Source organism: Podarcis erhardii (assembly GCF_964252035.2).
Source record: "Podarcis erhardii genome assembly, chromosome: 7".
In the NCBI taxonomy this organism is placed as follows: domain Eukaryota; kingdom Metazoa; phylum Chordata; class Lepidosauria; order Squamata; family Lacertidae; genus Podarcis; species Podarcis erhardii.
The window spans coordinates 19994727-20013477 of NC_138511.1; the positions used below are offsets into that span (position 1 = coordinate 19994727).

The 18751-nt window shown below is 46.2% G+C and overlaps 1 protein-coding gene across 2 annotated transcripts in view; it reads left to right on the forward strand.

Annotated features, from left to right (window-relative positions):
• The window catches only part of PLEKHN1 (pleckstrin homology domain containing N1), a 58413-nt gene extending 46778 nt beyond the window's left edge, over nucleotides 1-11635 (forward strand). Inside the window, exons 9-16 of one of the 2 annotated variants that reach the window (XM_081871016.1) lie at nucleotides 3004-3073; nucleotides 3595-3749; nucleotides 4360-4545; nucleotides 5242-5511; nucleotides 6397-6546; nucleotides 6899-7123; nucleotides 7426-7474; nucleotides 8974-11635. In XM_081871016.1, the coding sequence (XP_081727142.1) occupies nucleotides 3004-3073; nucleotides 3595-3749; nucleotides 4360-4545; nucleotides 5242-5511; nucleotides 6397-6546; nucleotides 6899-7123; nucleotides 7426-7474; nucleotides 8974-9164 (1296 nt within the window). In that variant the 3' untranslated portion in view covers nucleotides 9165-11635. The remainder of the gene's footprint in view (nucleotides 1-3003; nucleotides 3074-3594; nucleotides 3750-4359; nucleotides 4546-5241; nucleotides 5512-6396; nucleotides 6547-6898; nucleotides 7124-7425; nucleotides 7475-8973) is intronic. The other variant, XM_081871015.1, reaches the window with a different exon arrangement.
• The last annotated feature ends 7116 nt before the right edge of the window (nucleotides 11636-18751 follow it).

Here is an 18751-nt window from a genome sequence, read left to right on the forward strand (position 1 = left end):
TCTTGCTCTGCAAAACCTGTGCCAGCCAAAGCCTCTTGTGGGGCAGTGAGGAATCGATGGGTCTTCCTGGATGTTCCTGTCAGAGCAAGCTCCACGGACTGGCTTAATTGAAGTGACATACCTCAGAAGGGAATGGTTTGTTTTCGCAGGGGAGGCAAGGATTCCTTTGAGGTCAGGGGTGGCACCAGAGAGCTGGGTGCAGTTTTGGGAGGGCAGGAGGTGCCCTGTGGACAGTTGGGTACCCTCTGCCTCTCCCCAAGACACTAGGCACTTCCATATGACAGCTTGGTGTGGACTCGGTGCTGCTCATGCTTGCAGGTTTTTTCTCAACAATCCACACAATGTAATTTCAGGAAGGGCTGTAATACAGTGGTAGAGCACCTGTGCATGCAAAATGTCTCAGGCCCAATCCCCAGCACCTCCAGGTAGGGTTAGGAAAGACCCCTGCCTCTATTCCTGTATCCCTGCTCAGTTCTGGAATGGCTGTTTTAGTAATGAAGCCACCTCCAGAAATCCCTCTCGCATATCTTTCTCTGAATTTGCCTTTCACCTCTGTCTTTCCCCTGGCTTCTGCCTCTTGCACAGACACACACGTTTGTTTTGTTCGGTCTTCATGCAGAACTTTGGTCTTTCCAAGATCCTCGTCTTAACTGAGGTCACTTGGAAAGTCAAACTTGAGTCCCCTGCAGCCATTACCCTGAGCAAACTGTATTGGAAAGTAAACAATGTTTGGGGAGCATCCAAAACTAGGATGATGACTCAGGAGTTTCGGAGAACAAAGTGCAGAGAGTCTATCTGTTGCAACTGTTTTTTTAGGTAAACACACTAGCGAGACGTGAAACAAATTGTTGCAGTGTGGGGTGCTTCTGTTAAGTGTGCCAGTGAGATATGACCTTTTCTTGGATACTAAGAAAGTAAATCAGAAAACCTCCCCACCCCACTGGAGGGCTGTCTAGTCCACGCACCAACAGTTGGATTCTGTAACCTGCATAAATTATGCAAACTAGTGACCTTGATTTGCCTAATTCTGTTTTTGTTTGTCAAAGGAAACAGCTAAACATTAAAGCCCCCTCCTTCCCTAATCCCTCTGAGGTTGCATTACGCATTGTCTAAATGTCCACATATTTTCAAGTAAGAAGAGCCAGGCCGTTGGATCAGCCCAGTGCCCCATCCAGTATCCTGTTCTCATGGTGGCCAACCAGATGCCTGTGGGAAACCCACAAACGAGAGCTGAGCAAATACCCCATCCCTTGCCCCTTGCCCACAAACATTCTTTGGCTACTGAGCATGCTCAGTTCTCTTTCAGCTGTTTTGGGGATTCTCTTCATTTAAAAATACAAATAGATCTGCAAACATTGGAGCTTCCTCAAACGTCCTGATAGGCTCCTCTTGTATGTGGGTGTTTCGTCTTTGACAACATAGAATCAAGACAGAGACCCAGCTTTTTAAGGCTATGCTTTGGAGTAGAAGCATTTAGATTTGTTTTTATTGCCAGTGTTTATTATTAGATAACATGGGCAGATAACTTCCCTAACTGCAAAAAGTCTGGAGTGTTTTTTTTTAAAGGTAGATTTGTTGTGCTAGGGAGACAGAGTGCTTCAACTCATAAAATGCCCAAACCAGTATGCACTAGAATTCCTCCCATAAAATAGTGACTGGAGGCACTATCATGGTGCTTCTGGATGGCCTGTTTATTGAACGTTCATCTTGATTTGTTTGCTCAAAGCTTACATGGGGGTTAAACTATATTTGATTTCTATTGAGCATTTGTTCTGATCTGTTTACGGGGCAGTTGTATGAAAACAAAAATTCGTCCTGGGCCCCTTCAGACTGGTGGGGGTGTTTTTTTGCAGGTGTATTCCATAACGTATCATTGATGCAATAATAGCACATTAGTGGTAGATTTATACAGGACTGCCAACGCATCATTCCACTTTATTAGATTATCTGTGATGCTTTCCCAATGTTAGTGCATTATTGCTCTTGCACTATAGCACAACAAAAGTAGGACAAAAAACAAACCAGAACTTTTGTGGTATAAAAAATTACAGGATGCCAGCAGGAAGCTATGGGGCACACAGTGTGCCCACCCCAAAACTTTAGTAGGCATAAGTAGTGCTGGAAGCAAGGATCACGTATAATCACCAGGATAACCAACATGTGCATTCATCACAATTTGTGCTCAATAAAAAGGACCTTGGCAAAGCCCCTTGATTCCTTTGCAGGGTGTTTACACACCTTACTGGTAAGAACATAAGATGAGCCTGCTGGATCAGGCCAGGGGCCCATCTAATCCAGCCTCCTGTTCTCACAGTGGCCAACCAGAAGCCCGTGGGAAGCATGCAAGTAGGACATGAGTCAACAATTTTCTGCCTACTTGTGATTCCTAGTGACTGGCATTCAGTGGAGGGCAGAGCATAGTCGTTATGGCTAGTAGCTATGGATAGCTTTGTCCTCCCCCACATTTGTCCAATCCTCATTTAAAGTCATCTAGGTTGGCAGTCAATAGCGCTTCCTGAGGCAGAGAGTTCCACAGTTCAGCTATACACGGCGTGGAGAAGTCATTCACTCATCTCACAGTGTTCCATGTATTTCCCTGTCACTTTCCAAACCACAGCCTGTTGTCCTAGCGCAATTAAATCCAGTTAAACAAAAAAACCATGCGCACAGGGTGCTTTAATACACTTTAATTGTTGTTGTTGTTTAGTCGTTTAGTCGTGTCCGACTCTTCGTGACCCCATGGACCAGAGCACACCAGGCACTCCTGTCTTCCAACACTTTAATTACTCGATCCTAAAGTTCTGGTGTGTGTGCAGATCTCTCCTCAGTTGATTTTTAATTTGCCATAGGCGAATAACATGTTTTCCAGTTTAGTTCAACAGCATTTGCTTATTTATTTTAAAATATTTTCAACAGGAGGAAACTCAGGCTTGGAAGGTGTGTGTTAATTTTTTTCTTTCAAATTTACTAATCCCCACCCCATCCCACCCCCTCTGCCAACAGGGAGAACTGCCTCTGAATGCAATCCAGGTGCAATTTGAAGAAAACGAGAAAACATCTTTCCTAATAGAAGGTATGCCACAAATCACAAGCATAAAGTGAGAAGGGGATTGTTTAATTCAGGCCGAGGAAGTGGCAGAAATTGTGGTGCCTTAGATAATTAGACCAAGTCGTTGAAGGGACACTTCTCTACAAGGAAGGAGTGGGGGGAAAGCAGCATTTGAAAGAGAATGGAGAAATCATAGGCTCCATTCAGACTTTGGTTAAGGAAGCTTTAACTATGGTTTGTTCTAATGAAGTAGCAATCCAGGGTCAGAAATCATCAAGAAGCCGCTGATCTCGCTCAGCAGTAAAGCACATACATACATAAAGCACACAGTACTTTGCATGCAGAAGGCCCCAGGTTTAATCCCCAGCGCCATCTCCTGTTAAAAGAATCAAAGAGCTGGTGATGGGAAAGGTTCTGGAGGTTGAGAGGTACTGGAGAGCCACTGCCAGTCAGACAGGACTGGGTTAAGGAGCTTGCAAACCATGGTCCGGTGTGACATCCCGAGCGAATCACGTTCAAGGCAATGTCATCTATATTCCTTGCAGGCCGTTTAATCAACTCCATTCGGGTGATTTGCCCCAGCTATGACGATTACCAAGAATGGCTGTACTGCCTGAAGACAGCTCAGTTCCGTAATGCTGATTCCTCCCTTTCTGGATCGGAGAGCTTCTCAGGACCAAAGCCACACCACCTGGCTCAGGTAAGGTTCCACAGACTCCCCGCTTGCTTAAAACAAAACAACCTATGCAGAATACTTAGGAGCTGGCTGTTTCCCCATCCATTTATTGTGCACTAGCTACTGACCCATCAAAGTGGGGGCAGAGATGATGTAGTTGCTCCAGTGGTTGTGTCGCTTTTGCATCCTACAATTGTCATACCATTCCGTGGGAGTCTTTGAGAGCAAAAGTGGTCCCAGATCTGTGTGGGTTTTATTTCTTCATCATGCCAATGTGTGACAGAATGGGCATCTGGGTGGCCGCTGTGAGAACAGGATGCTAGATGGGCCACTGACCTGATCCAACAGGGTTCTTCTTACATTATTAATTGTGAGAACTGCCGTTCACGTTTATTGTGTACCATTCCTGTTGCACTTTTCAGTTTTTTAATTGCACTTTCCCTTAACAACAGCCCTGAGAGGTAGATTGTGCCAGATAAATCCATAACTGGGTAGGATTTGAACCTGGGTTTTTGTTGCCAGCAGCCAGCACTCTGTCCTTCTGTATCACATTGGCCCAAAGAAAGTCAGCTGTAACTATGCAATATTTAATAACCGGGAACCCTATCCTCCTCTTCCTTGTTTGTTGCTTCAGTTCTCAGGAAGCGGGAGAGGCTCACTCACGTCTGATGGCCGAACAAACTCCTGGGCATCAGGAGGGAAGGGGGCAACATCCACACACCACTCCCAGAACAGCGCGGGCTCCCTTTCCGAGAGGCAGTCATTTGGTGTGATGCCAGAATGCCGACTAGCTGATGACTCCCAGGCTCAACCAGTCCGGGTAGGTAAAAATTTTGAAAATTAGATGCTGATATAAGCTGCGACATGAAGTGGTTTTCATGCCACCTCCTTTATGAGCAGGATCCTTGATGTTCAGGAACCTCACCACCAGGGCTTGTATATATTCTGTGACGGGGGCAGGATCTCTAACATAGTAATCCTAATTCTGCATCAAGAAACATTAAATTCTGAGAATTCAATAAATTAAACAAATTTGAATGGCTTTCTCTTTTGTTCTGGTTTTTGCTTGGGAGAGTTTGCTGTACCCTTTTTGGAGTCTGCTAACAAGATTTTTGTTTAGGCAAGCCTCTCCAGACATGCAGAATGTTGACATGGATTTTAATCAGGCTTTTAGCTTGTTGCTGATTTTAATAACTTTTTTTTAATGTTGGTTGCTTTTAACTATTTTACTGATCATTTCATTGCTGCGTTATTTTTGTAAATCACTTGGGGGTTTTTACAATTAAGCAGTGTATAAATCTTTTAAAATAAAAAAAAACAGGCCAGCATAAATTTAATGAATAAATGTTTAATAAAACTAAACTAAACTGACACAGTGAGAGCCAGGACCGAAGAGGATGTTACAACAAGGAGATCCATCAACGTAATCCATCAACATCATGTTAGAGGAAAACGCACATAACTAGAGCTTGGTTCTCATATAACCAAATCACATGATTTCTCCTTTTCATTTCAGTGTCCAGGAAAGCCAGTCTCGACAAGCACAGGGATGCCAAAAGCTGAGCTGAAAAGGAAAGGAAGCTCTCGAAAATCCAAAGGGAAATGTGGGCCACTGGCCCAGCAGCCACAACCCCACAGCCAGGATGGGGAAAGGAACCATTTCCAGCTCATCCCAGAGCATCCCAGTGGGGAAGTCCTTTCTCCAGTGTACAATGAGCCATACTCCACCGTGGTTCAGCAACACCACCATCCTGCTCTTCCCCCATTGCATCTGGATGTGAACAATGTAAGCGACCAGGAGATGGGACCAATGTTCAAACTTCCTCCACGATGGCTGTGCTCTGCCTCCACAGTCTGAGGCAGCAATGCTTCTGAATGCCAGTTGCTGGAAACTACAACAGGGGAGAGTCCCCCTTGTGCTTGGGTTCTGCTTGAGGCTTCCCCACAGGCATCTGGGTGGACAAGATGGGCCATTGGCCTGATCCAGCAGGCTCTTACGTTGGTAGCAAGGAATTGCAACTCAGAGGCAGGACATGTGCCGAGGTCCAGGCAGGACTGGGAAAGATGTCTGCCTGAAAACCTGGGGAACTGCTGCTAGTATAAATCAGAGGTTGGGAAGTTCATTTTTAAAAAGGAACTAAGTCTACTTCAAGGGAGGCTCAGAGGTGTGATAAGGGAGAGGGCTTTACAGTTGTGGCTGTCTGTGGAATGGTGTCCCCAGTGAGGTCCACCTGATGCCTTCATTGACATCTTCTCAGCGCCAGGGAAAGACATAACATTTTGCCCCAGGCCTTTGATAAACTATGATGATGTTGTTTTGTTAGTGGTGTGCTTCCAACACTTCCTTTCTCTGTTACGAGGGTTGTTTTGTTCTGTTGTTATGGCGTGATACATTTATATTTATGTTTAAAATGCATTGTAAGTCACTTGGAGACTTTCAGGGGACAAGTGACTCGTAAGTCTAATTCAACTCTTAGGTCTGATGTTCTCCCCTTCTAGTACCAGTAGTAATTTTATACAGTTTCTTCCCATGTTCCAGTGCTTACATCGTAATTCCCTGCATGCACTGCATTGCATATGATTTTGCAGGTGCACTAACCTTTCCCTGGAACCAATTTCTGCTCAAGTAGTGAGGCATCACATTCATTAACCTTCTTTTCTCTTCCTGTAGCTGCCACCGTGGAACTTGCGAAGAGGAACTTGCCCAGCTCCCACTAACCTGGAGAACATGCCTCTGCCTTCCTCCCCTATGTACGCTGACCCTTATACACCAAATTCCCCTTCTTCGCACAGAGCAGGAGACCCCAACTTCCTTGAAGAGGTATTGTGCACGTTAAGTTGACAGTAGATTCCTTGAAAAGGTTCCCCAAAGTTTAACAAAGGAATCCCCAAATTGTTTGCTGTGAAGGGAAAGCCACCAGTGTGACATAAATTGAAATAAGTACAAGCTCCTTTGAGCTTAAATAAGTATTTATCTGTAGGAGAGCCATCCCCTCGCTTTTCTGCGTCAGTAACTTTTCTCGAAGTTCTGTTGGGAGATGAATTCCAACTACATCTGGAGGGCCACAGGTTTCCCAGCAGTTCCTTAAACAAAGCTTCATAAGAGGTAGAGTCAGACAGAATCTCATTGGAATAACCAGCTAAATATAGCTGTGTTTCCTTTTCCTTTGAAGTTCATGAAACACCATGGAAAGAGCTCCTTGGAGCAGCAGAATGGCTACCCAGCCATACCTGTGTCTGTCCCTGTCTCCCATAATCCTCTGGTGCAGAAGAAGAACTCCCAACCTCTGCCTGACAACCATTGGCAAGAGCAAACGCCTCAAAAGAAATGCAACATGCCCGGGTCCATTTTTGATTTCTCAGTGATGCCTTCTCCAGACACCGATTGTTTGACCTCAGTGAGTACAGTCTAAAGGGGAGTACTCCTTAGTGCAGGTGTGGGGAAGCTGTGGCCTTCCAGATGTTGCGGAACCACAACTCCCATCATCCTTGGGTTTTGGCTATGATTGCTGGGGCTGATGGGAGTTGTAGTTCAGCAACATCTGGATGGCCAGAGATTCCCCCACACCTGCTTTAGTGTGTTTGGGTTTTGCTAACTCCTGGGTTACAGGTTATTAAGATTTCTTTTCTCTCTGGACTCCATCTGTGTTATTTAAGTGACATTGTTAACACCAACTTTGTTTCTCCCTCCACCATTCAGAGCACCTTATCACGGGATGAATTTCTGACAACTTCCATGCTGCAATCAGGTGAGTCCCAGGTTTCTTGGGCTGTCTCACAATACAATCCCAGCTCCAAGTACTCTAAAAAAAAGAATACATTGGGGTGGGGAACTTTTTTCCTCCCGAGGAGCGCATTCCCACCTGGGCAACCATGTGAGAGCCACATGCCAGTGATGGGTGGGGCGGAAGGAGCAAGGGAGCAGAGCAACAAACAAGCCATATGGTTTCTATGCATAAGAGGCAATTTTTGGAGCTCAAGGTAACATTCAGGTCAGGCAAAAGCACACAGGGTGTGAAGCAAGGCCAGGAAGAGGTGCGGCTTGTGGCAAGGGGGTGTGGCTTAAGGTTGAGTGTCATGGGGAGAGTTCCGATGGCCAGACACAAGCCTCATCCACACTTCCATTTGCCCTGCTGCTTTCCCCCAGGAAAACCTGTGGTTTAGCACTAAATCAGAACAAACCACAATCAGGTTTTCCAAGTTTGCCAGTTGTTCCGCTTTAATGCTAAAAAGTGGGTTTTATGGGCGAAAGCAGTGGGGCAAAGGCAAAACTGCTTGGACCTGTACCAAGAAAACATGGGATAAGTGGAAAATCACTCAAACAACCTGTGCTTTTTAGTCAAGGGACAAGCAGAAGTGTGGCCAAGTTCAGAGTGGCTATTTAGGCCCCTGCTTAAAACTCACCTATTTACACGCAGGTTTTACCTAAAGGGTGATCTCTGCTATGTTTAATGTATTAAGCTGATCTACTGATTTATTTATTTTTTTACTATATTTTGTTTTATGAATGTAATCTTACTGTGGATCTTGCCATGACAATTTTCTCGTGGTGATGGTGGCGTAGAAATCCTTGCAAATAAACAAAACAACATAGTTTGGTTGGGTTTTAGGAAAAGGGCCACGTACCAGTCAGTCCTAAAAAGATTCCACAGAGTAGAAAGGTTTCCAGAGCATGTCTAAAAACAAAAGAAGGAGGCAGCTTGGTGCATCTCTTGGGAGGGAATTCCACAATGGTGGGATCTGTATCTGTCAGTCAAACATTTGCTAATGTCAGGCCAGAGGACAAGGTTTCCGATTCCCAGCTTGGGCCTCAAATAGGTGCATTTGCATGCAGGTTTAACTGTGGGTTAAACCACAGAGCCTAGGGCTTGCCGTTCAGAAGGTTGGCGGTTCGAATCCCCACAATGGGGTGAGCTCCCGTTGTTCGGTCCCAGCTCCTGCCAACCTAGCAGTTCGAAAGCACGCCAAAGTGCAAGTAGATAAATAGGTACCGCTCCGGTGGGCAGGTAAACGGCATTTCCGTGCGCTGCTCTGGTAGTCATGCTGGCCACATGACCTGGAAGCTGTATGCCGCCTCCCTTGGCCAGTAAAGCGAGATGAGCGCCGCAACCCCAGAGTCGTCCGCGACTGGACCTAATGGTCAGGAGTCCCTTCACCTTTACCTTACTCCTTAATAGGCAGCTCCCCGTGTTTATGTCTAGATATTATGTCTAATTCCTGTGCCTCAATTTATCCACTGCCTCTGTAGATGAAAGCCTCAGAACGTACGACCTGCCCGACAGCGGACGAGAGCGCCTCGACTCTGCCTACCACGATTATGCCGAGCTCCAGAGTTTCCAGAGCGACTTCAGTTACGACAACATATGGGAGACCGAGGCGAAGGGCTCGGGTTTCCGACGGACGGTGCCAGTCTCTGACAACGAGATCTACCATTGCTGAAGGGGGGAGGAGAGGACTTGAGACCTACCACTGCTTAAAAGGGGATGGGGGTGATATGAAGCACTGAGGGCAGCAACAAAGAGCTTCAGAAAGAAACATGGCTGCCTGCCTCTCCTCTGCTCCTCTTGCTTTTGTTGCTGGGGCAGTATAAGGATTGGAAAATTGAGCTCAAGACTAACCAGGCTCCTCTTTTTTTTAAAAAAAGAAACAAAATGCTCCTCTGGAAGTAAGAAGTTTTTGTATCCTAGAGAAGGCAGTGGCCCTTCCTGTTACTTGTAGGCACACTTTTATGCTTTGATTTGTTCCTTCACTTCCTGTTGTGGTGCTATGAGAAACAGGTCTGGAAAAGGAGCCTGGGCTTTCAGTGAGAGCATTCCAACCCCCCATCCAATCCACTGTGCCTGCATTTGTGGACGCAGTTGGGACACTGGAGTCTTGGTAATGGCTATGAAGAAAATAATAATAATAATAATAATAAAAACATTACATTGGCCCTGCACTCCTCATTGTTGCAGCTGGTGGAGACCGAAGCCCACATTTTTGCATCTGACCAACGGATCTTGCCATTTTATGCAAGAAGAGGAAGAAGAAAAGTCACTTGCTAGCTGTGACAATTTTCTTTTTTGGGGGGGAGGGGGATGTGGCAAGAGAAGTATTATGAAAACAAGGGAACTGCTTAGTCTATAATGAAGGTGTGCTGATGGGTATATATAATTTGAAAATGTTAAACTGCAACACCGGCAGATGTGTGCAGCAGGGAATGACACCGACAGCCACTTCCTATTCTCCTGATACTTTAGTGCTTACCAGGGAAACCCAGACCTCTGCTTTTTTGGAATAGCATGTTCCACAAAAAGCAAGGAGGCTGTGCCTCCCTTGATCGTGTGCAGAATGTGCTTCATTCACAACAGCCACCTGGGGAAGAAGAGGCAGGGCTAGTTCTTGCCTGCCTAAGACCCATGTGGGTGGAAGATGCCCATCCAATGCCCAGGTGAACATGCCCTGTTCAAATGTTACACAGTTCACTGCTGGGTGCTGCACTTCCTGTGTGCCTGCAGCTTGCAGCGTTGTGCCAGGACCTCTTGGTTTTTGCAGCACTGCAAGTGAGCAAATTTCAGAATAAAAGGTGGTGGTCACATCTGGAGCACCAGTGCCAGCACTGAGGCAGATAGTCACAATGTTCATGCAGGGAGAGGAATTGAGAAGGCGGGTGCTCTGGTACTCAGTTGAGAGGTTTGCTGGGCCTGGTGTGGCCCCCTGGAGCCTCGGGGCGGAGCCGTGTGTTGAGCAGCGATGGGGGACCACTCTGGCCTTCCTGGTGATGTTGAGATCACTGGGAGTTCTGTTTGCCTAACAGCATTTGGACAGTCCAAGCAGTTCCCCATCCTTGCTTTAGAAAAGAGTGCTTTTGCATCCAAAGGAGCTGGTGTGGGCTTGCATTTATCATTCATCCCAGGCTCCAGTACCAACCCGGTGGCACAGGCAAGCTCTGCGAGGCCACAAATCTTCGGGTTCCAAATTCTGAAACCCACAGCAAGGAACTGCAACCAATTAGGTCAAGTCTGCTTCTATTATTATTATTTATTATAAATTGCATTTATACCCCACTGTTCCTTCAGGGAGTTCAGGGCATGCCATGCCTAGCCCCTCCTTTCATTGCCCTAGCAATCCTGAGCTTCAGTGGCCTTTGTGACTGAGTGAGGATTTGAGCCTGGAACTCCCAGACCTTGGTCCAGCACTCTTAACAATTAAAACCTCACTGGATGATTTTTTATGTTGTGGTGGCACCACATCAGGAAAGGGCCTGGTGTGTCTTCCTTACTTGAACTTTTTATATAAATAAATAAAAATAAATATGACTTTAAACAGACGGCAACCAGCGAAGTTTACATGTAGTTGTTGTTGTTTTTTTTGATGTTTTATTGAATATGTAAACACGGGTGCCTTGGGGCAGTGGGAGAGGTGGGAGGAAGAAATGCTATTCAATTGTGTGATTGTTGACAAAACTCTGTGGAGTGCTCCTGGAACTGCCTTGCATCTTTCCAGCTGGTCCAGAGTTACACCAACTTGGGGGTGCTTGTTTCTGTACAGTATTTGAAACCGCAGGTCTCTCCTTTTTTCTTTTTTTTTTTTGTATTTTCAAGGAAGGGGTAGCTTTAGACCCAGTGAGAGTAGAAGGATTTTTTTAAAAAATAAAATAAAATATTATTTTACAAAGCAGATGTAGGAGCTTGTAAAAAGACGGTGGGTGTCAAAACGTTCAGGGCTCAGACCACAGCTACATTAGAACCATTTTCAAAGATTTTGCGGAGAGGGTGTGTTTGTGTGTTTGTATATGTGTGCATGTGTGTATAAGGAGGGCGAGGTGTTGTAGCAAAGTTGCAAATGTAATGGATTTTACATGCTGTACAGTTCTCTTGACACGTTCTTGGAAGACCATACTGCGAATAAAGTTAATATATGTAACAGTTCATAGCTTTTTGCTCCTTAATTTAACTAGATTTCATGGAGAATGAGACTATTGGTGACTATGAGCAGTGGTACCAATTTTGTGATGATAAGTCTTAGCCGCTGGACTGGCCCCATTAAAGGACCTTATAGTATATGCTAAAACATTTCAAATCCATGTTGAATCTCAAAGTACAGTACTTCCCAGTTCAACTCACACCTGCAGTAGAGGCCTAAATTTATGGCATGACATCATTAGAACTAGTTTGAGTTCCATCTCTCACATCTCCTGTACAGGTGAGGCAATAGATTTCCCCAGAAATCAAAGGTGCACTCACTGGCTGGGGAAACCTAATATGCTGGGATTGTGTTTCCAGGTCACCTAGTTTTAGATTACTATCACTCCTGCAATCTGGCTTTTTGAAGGGTGGAGACAGATTTCAGGCACAGGCTGTAAAATACTGTATTTACTCAAGTCTAATGCACCATCAAATCTAACACACACCTTAATTTTCACAATATAATTCAGCCAAAAAAGGGTGAGCATTAGATTCGAGTAAATATGGTACATCTTGCAGGAGCGTGTATTCAAACTTCAGTGCCCTTGATGTTAATACAGTAGTACAGTGGGATCTGCAACCAAATTTTGAAGTGTGAAGTGCTTCCCTCTCTCTCTCTCTCTCTCACACACACACATCAACATCTCATGTTCCCTAGTTCACTTCTCCATTGGGCTATTATTTGAGAGAGGTGTCTTTCTTTTAAAGGACCCCCCCTCCCCCCAAAAATACATTTTTATTTTTGTACACCTGCAAACCTAGGAATCTCCCATGCTCAGTGCTACCTTTCTCTTCTGCATGGGTGATGCTGTTCTGGCTATGTAAGAAACACAGCACTTGCTGCCCCCATCCTGGAAACAAAGGAAATTGCTATCCAAAGGAATGGGTGTGGCTATGCAGATGAGGATCTGCTCAATTCCCAACTGTTGCCCTTGAGTTCTATGGAGTACAGTAAACAGACTGCAAGGGACGCGGGTGGGGCTGTGGTCTAAATCACAGAGCCTTAGGCTTGCTGATCAGAAGGCCGGTGGTTCGAATTCCCTCAACGGGGTGAGCTCCCGTTGTTCAGTTTCTGCTCCTGCCAACCTAGCAGTTTGAAAGCACGTCAAAGTGCAAGTAGATAAATAGGTACCACTCCAGTGGGAAGGTTAATGGCGTTTCCGTGTGCTGCTCTGGTTTGCCAGAAGTGGCTTAGTCATGCTGGCCACATGACCCGGAAAAACTGTCTGCGGAGCGGACAAATGCTGGCTCCCTCGGCCAGTAAAGTGAGATGAGCACTGCAAGCCCAGAGTCGTCCGCGACTGGACTTAACGGTCAGGGGTCCCTTTACCTTAACCTTTACCTAAACAGACTGCAACTTGAGGTTCTTGAATTTATGAGCCCTTCCACCATAACTGCAGGCATTTTGCTAGTTCTTGCAAATAATAAATAAACAAAAAATGTGGCTTATGGGAGCACCAATTAGGTACCTAGCCTTTCTATTGATGTAACTGGGCAACCCAATCCTAAGATCTATGTATGCACCAGGGTCACCCTTTCCCCTACTTCTACTCTCAACTAGGGTTTCTGCTTCCCAAGCACATTTTTTAAAACCCACACACTTCCCTTCAGGCAAAGGTGGTTGTGTGACAAACACGGGTGTGTAGCTCTCTGCGGTGGCGAGTGAATACAGGAGCTGGTGGGGTGATGGGCAGGGCAACTAAATGGGAGGCAGAGCCAGGCAGCCACTGAAGGAAGAGCTTTTTCTGGCCTTCTCCCCAAATATAAGCAGAGCATCAGTTTAAGACCCAGCTACTGAAGAGAACAATTAGAAATGTCACAGTTCCAGGAGCCAGCATCAAACAGCTACTTATACCTGTGGCTTTTGAATTCTGGAGAGAGAGAGAGAGAGAGAGAGAGGATATTACAGGGAGTTGAATGAAATGAAGTGAATGAACCTGACTCTATGGGGGTCAGGACTGCTGTGCTCTAACTCTGAAAGTCATTGGTTTTCCATTGGTGGTCCATACAGTGGTACCTCGGGTTACAGACGCTTCAGGTTACAGACGCTTCAGGTTACAGACTCCACTAACCCAGAAATAGTACCTCAGGTTAAGAACTTTGTTTCAGGATGAGAACAGAAATTGTGCTGGCGGCGCAGCACCAGCGGGAGGCCCCATTAGCTAAAGTGGTACCTCAGCTTAAGAACGGTTTCAGGTCAAGAACGGACCTCCAGAACAAATTAAGTTCTTAACCTGAGGTACCACTGTACTTCTGAGGTAGCGAGCCTGTGCTTGGCCTGGCCTCCTTCAGACAGTAGCTGGGGGATCACAGAAGTTGGTGCTTCCAGGGTGGGATGAGGGAATTGCTTCATATAGGTCCATGGGCATAGCCAGGATTCATGTTGGGGGGGCAGGCTTCATGTTGTGGGGGGGACAGAACCTCAGTTAGTTAAGCATTTTTTATTTATTTACTAGATTTAGGGGCGGCAGCTGCCTTCTGCCTCCCCCTCCAGGCTATGCCCATGTATAGTTCGCAGCCACATTTAATGCACATGCCTCCCCCCGCCCAGGAATCCTGGGAACTATAGTTTGTTATGGGTACTAGGAATTGCAGCTATGTGAGAGTTAAACTGCAGTTTCTAGGGTTCTTTGGGGAATAACCATGTATTTTAAATGTGTGTTGTGGCTAGGTGGTCAGAGTAAGATAGCATATCCTGAAGAAGGCTAGATTTGGGCAAGTCATGTGCTCTGCCACTGAGTGATCAGCCTCTCCCCAGACATGCTGTCAGAGGTGCCCTTAGCTTAAGAACTTTTGTATGTTAGGCGGGCTGCTCCAGCAGAGAACCATGGCCCTTCCCTTAAGACACAGGAAAACAGGAAGCTGCCTTAAGCTGAATCCAGCTAATGATATTGCCTCAGTATTGTCTACACCAGGCTTCATTAACCTCAACCCTCCAGATGTTTTTGGCCTACAACTCCCATGATCCCTAGCTAGCAGGACCAGTGGTCAGGAATGATGGGAATTGTAGTCTCATAGTCTCAAAACATCTGGAGGGCCACGGTTGAGGAAGCCTGGTCTACACTGACTGGCAGCAGCTCTCCAGGGTTTCAGGCAGGGGTCTTTCCCAGCTCTACCTGGGAGATGCCACTGCAGATTGACCCTGGATCCTTCTGCATGCAAAGTAGGCTCTGCCACTGAAGCGATGGTTCCTCTTAAGAAACGCATCTCTGCTTTGCCAGTACACTGCCCGTAGGAATGTAGCACAGCAAACACATTGAAACACCTCCCACATTTACTGAAGTGGTATTTGCAGCTTTGCCTTTGCAAGTCACAAATGAACTGTCACCCCCACCCCACCCCTAAACAGATGAGGATTTAACCTCCAAAATTCAGAAAGGGAGAGACCCAGGGTTTGCTTCATTCTTCATTTTGTTTATGAATTGTTTCCCATAAAGCATCCATAAAAACATGAAAAATGAAAGCATATGCCCCCCCAAATGTCCCCAAGGCCAATACAGAAACAATTTATGGGGGAGGACTTCTGAACTATTGGGGTGGTTTTTTTAGCGGGATTCAATCCCATACTGGCAAATTCAGGTTGTGCAATTAGAGATGCTTTGGAGCTGCTCTTATGCATCAACCTTCTTTGTGCAATAGAACAGACTTTTTGCCATAAGGAAAGTAATGGGAGAAGGCACAGCAAAGTGGGGGATGGGACTTGCTTTGGCACAACTTCATCTTACATCCCTGCAAACAAATCAGAACGAACACTCACTAAATAGCCAACATTGTCTAACTTCCCTACAAACAAATAAGAATGAATTCTCAGTAAACAGGTTGTCTGGAATCACCCTAAGATTTTTAAAAAATTTTAACCTCCACGTAAAAGGTTTCCTTTTTACATGCATCATATTAATTTCATCTTGAATGCATATATATAGTTAATCCACAGACAGGAAGTGTCCTGGTGGCTCTTTGCATATCACCAACCTTCAGCATTACATTTCAGGGGCTCTTTGCAGAAAGAGGTTGCTGGCATGGTCTGCGAGCTGAAACTTGGAGACAATGTTGACTGAAAAAGCACCTGTCTGACTTTTTCATTTGCTTGGCAGTAACGCACGTCAGATGCTGGGTGAGGGCAGAGGCTGTGTAGGGCAGTCCAATACCCCCTTGACAACGGTCTCTAAATGCCGGCCAATTGCACTCATCTTGGCAGACTTAGCACAGGGGAAAAAAGGCTTTCGATAAACTCATCAAGGTCATTGCTGGTGCAGCAGGAACAAGCTCTTGTTGTCAGTGCATAAGTACTGAAAAGGAAACAAACTAAAGCTAGCAGCAAAGCTGTACCTCGGGAGATGGAGAATTTATTTTATTTTTTTAGCTCAAGGGTCACATTCCTTTTTGTTACAACTTTTAGGGGGGAGGGGGCACATGGCCATGGTGAGTGGACCCAGAGGCAAAAGTTGGTGGAGCAACGAAACTGAATCTCTACACACACTGAACATGTACCCTTCTCATTCCTACATCCAGACAAACACGAGGCATGGTGAAAGTTCAAGGACATATTTCAAGCCAGGGAAGAAAGACACTGGGAGGGTTCAAAGCAGAACTATTGAGGGCTGGGGCTTGGGGATGGTCCCAAGGGTCAAGTAGATAGTTCTGGGTGGCAACATGTGGCCCACCCACGTCTGAGGTTCCTCTTTCAGACCATATGCACATGGAGGGGGTGGTTCTCAGAAGATCAAGGGGTGGAGCCTAGTGAGGTAACAGTGGAGGCTAGTGACATCTGGTGACTATGGCACTTGGTGGGTCAGGGGTGGAGCCTGTTGGGATGAAAAAGACGTAAATGCCAAGCCACGACCCTTTTCAAGGCAATGAGCATTTCCCTTGAAATGCAAATAGCAGCTCCAGGGAGAAGATTTAGGAACACAGCTGCCTTAAATAGACCCATTTAGCTCAGTATTGACTGACAGTGGCTCTCCAGTGTTTCAGACAGAGAGCATTCCCAATCTGGCCTGGGGCTGCTGTGGCTTGAACATGGGACCTTCTTCATGCAAACCATATGCTCTGCCACTGAACTATGTCCCTTCCCTTAAGTCACAGGAACAATAAAAGCTGCCTTATACTTAATTAGATCATTGGCCCATCAAGTCTATAGTTGGCACTGGTTGGCAGAGGTTTTCCAGGGTTTCAGATGGGAGACAGTCATACCTGGAGATGGATTGAAGCAGGGACCACTGCCACTGAGCCATGGGCCCTCTTATTGTGGTAAAGGATGAAGGTGTTAAGCACTCCTCGTGGTTCTGGGACTGCTCAGGCTCCTCCCTGGCTGCAATTTTCATAACATAAAACAGCCACACTGATTGCGTCTGCAAATTAACTTCTCATCTATTTTGGGCCCAATATTTTTTACTTCTCCGCTTCCAAAGACAGAGATTAAAAACTCTGAAATACCAGAGAATTGCCAACCCTTCTTTGGAAAGTCGAGGGAGATAAAGAAGAAAAGCTATAGCTGCTGCTCCAACAAGCCGAGCAGAAACTCCTGGGTTTTTAATCTCCCATTTTTGGCTGCGGTTTCTGATACTCCGCTCACTCATTTTTCCCAGGAGCCCACATTTCATCTGGATCTGCTCACGAGGAGGGCGGCTGCTGCCTCGCCTCTTATGATAGCAATACTTTGCTCGCCTTCACTTCCCCATTGAGAACAAAGCAGCAATCATGCTAACTAAACGATGCCATTCGGATAAGATCTCCATGAAGACAGCCTTGGCTCTGTCTTCCTGATGCAGCGGGCTGCGTTGGACACCCTCTGCTGCCTCCCCACTCTGGAGGGCCCAGTTGCAAAAAGAAACTGGAGGAATTCCAGGTGTCTGTAGCAATCTCACTTTAGGCAGAGGCTGAGGCAGAGTTACAAGCTTCTTCTTTCTGCCATGATGCCAGTGCTACTGGTGCCTGTTGAGATTGGTAGGGCAGAAGGCAGGGACCCCAACTGTAGGGGGTACCAGAGCCAATGATAGGAGGAGCCAGAGCAGCTGAGCCAACTAATTCTAGTTTTACTCCCATCCTCCTCCTCCCTGCTGAGTTCTGCAAGGGGCAACATTGAGACTAAGGAAGAGGAAGACTGGGCATCCAGTTCCACCCACTGGATTGGATGGAAGTAGGAAGGCAGATAGATGGAGGCTAGCTGAGGGCAAACTAAGGTTGGTGGGGCAGTGCCCCAATTGCCGAAATACAGCAGCCTCCACTGCAACACACTAAGTAAAACCTTGTCTTAGCTTTAATTCTCCACTGACCTAAAAAGCCCAGGGAGGAGCACAGAAGATGTGAAGCTCCTCTTTGAAAGCCAGCACATTCATGTGGTCACGACAAGTCATACTTTGGCTTACCACTGCAGGTGAACCAAGTCAGTCAGTAGTTCACTCAACCATGTGTTTATCCAGTGAATGCAAAGTTGCCTCTCCGGATTTACTCAGGCTTACCCACGTATGGATTTTAGGCAGGAATGTGCATGAACTGATTTTCTGAGGACCACTTGTACATTTGTACATAGAGCCTAAATGCATATGTAGAGTTTCATGCTCCAGCACTGGGGGGGGGGAGAGCAAGCGGGGCTGCGGCTGGCGCACGTCCTGTGGGGGTGGGGCGTCCAGCACGGGGGGGGGGTGTGCAGCCACGATGGCACCCCACCGGGATCATGCTGCTGGGGGCGGTGTGTTCCCCCTGCCCCTATCTTCCTCCGACAGTGGTAACATCCACAGGAGTCACTAGTAAGCTGCAGAGTACTAAACCGTCACTGACCAGCTCTCAGATTGTTGAAATATACATCTAAAATTACAAAGTTACCCAAGTGAGAGATGAGAGATGGCAGCCAAAGCATGGCATGATATGAAAAAAGTTTCCTTTACCAGGAAACATTTACATGCAGGTTCATTTGGCACTTTTTTTTGTATGCTGTAAACTTTATTTTGTGTACACATATTTCTATTTTTCTATTTGGATTTTTGTTAACATTTCACTTGCTGAATTTTTGGTTGATGCATAGAAGTTAAAGGAGCAGTGACAAACCTCAGGCCTGGCAGTTGAATGTGCCCCACCCCT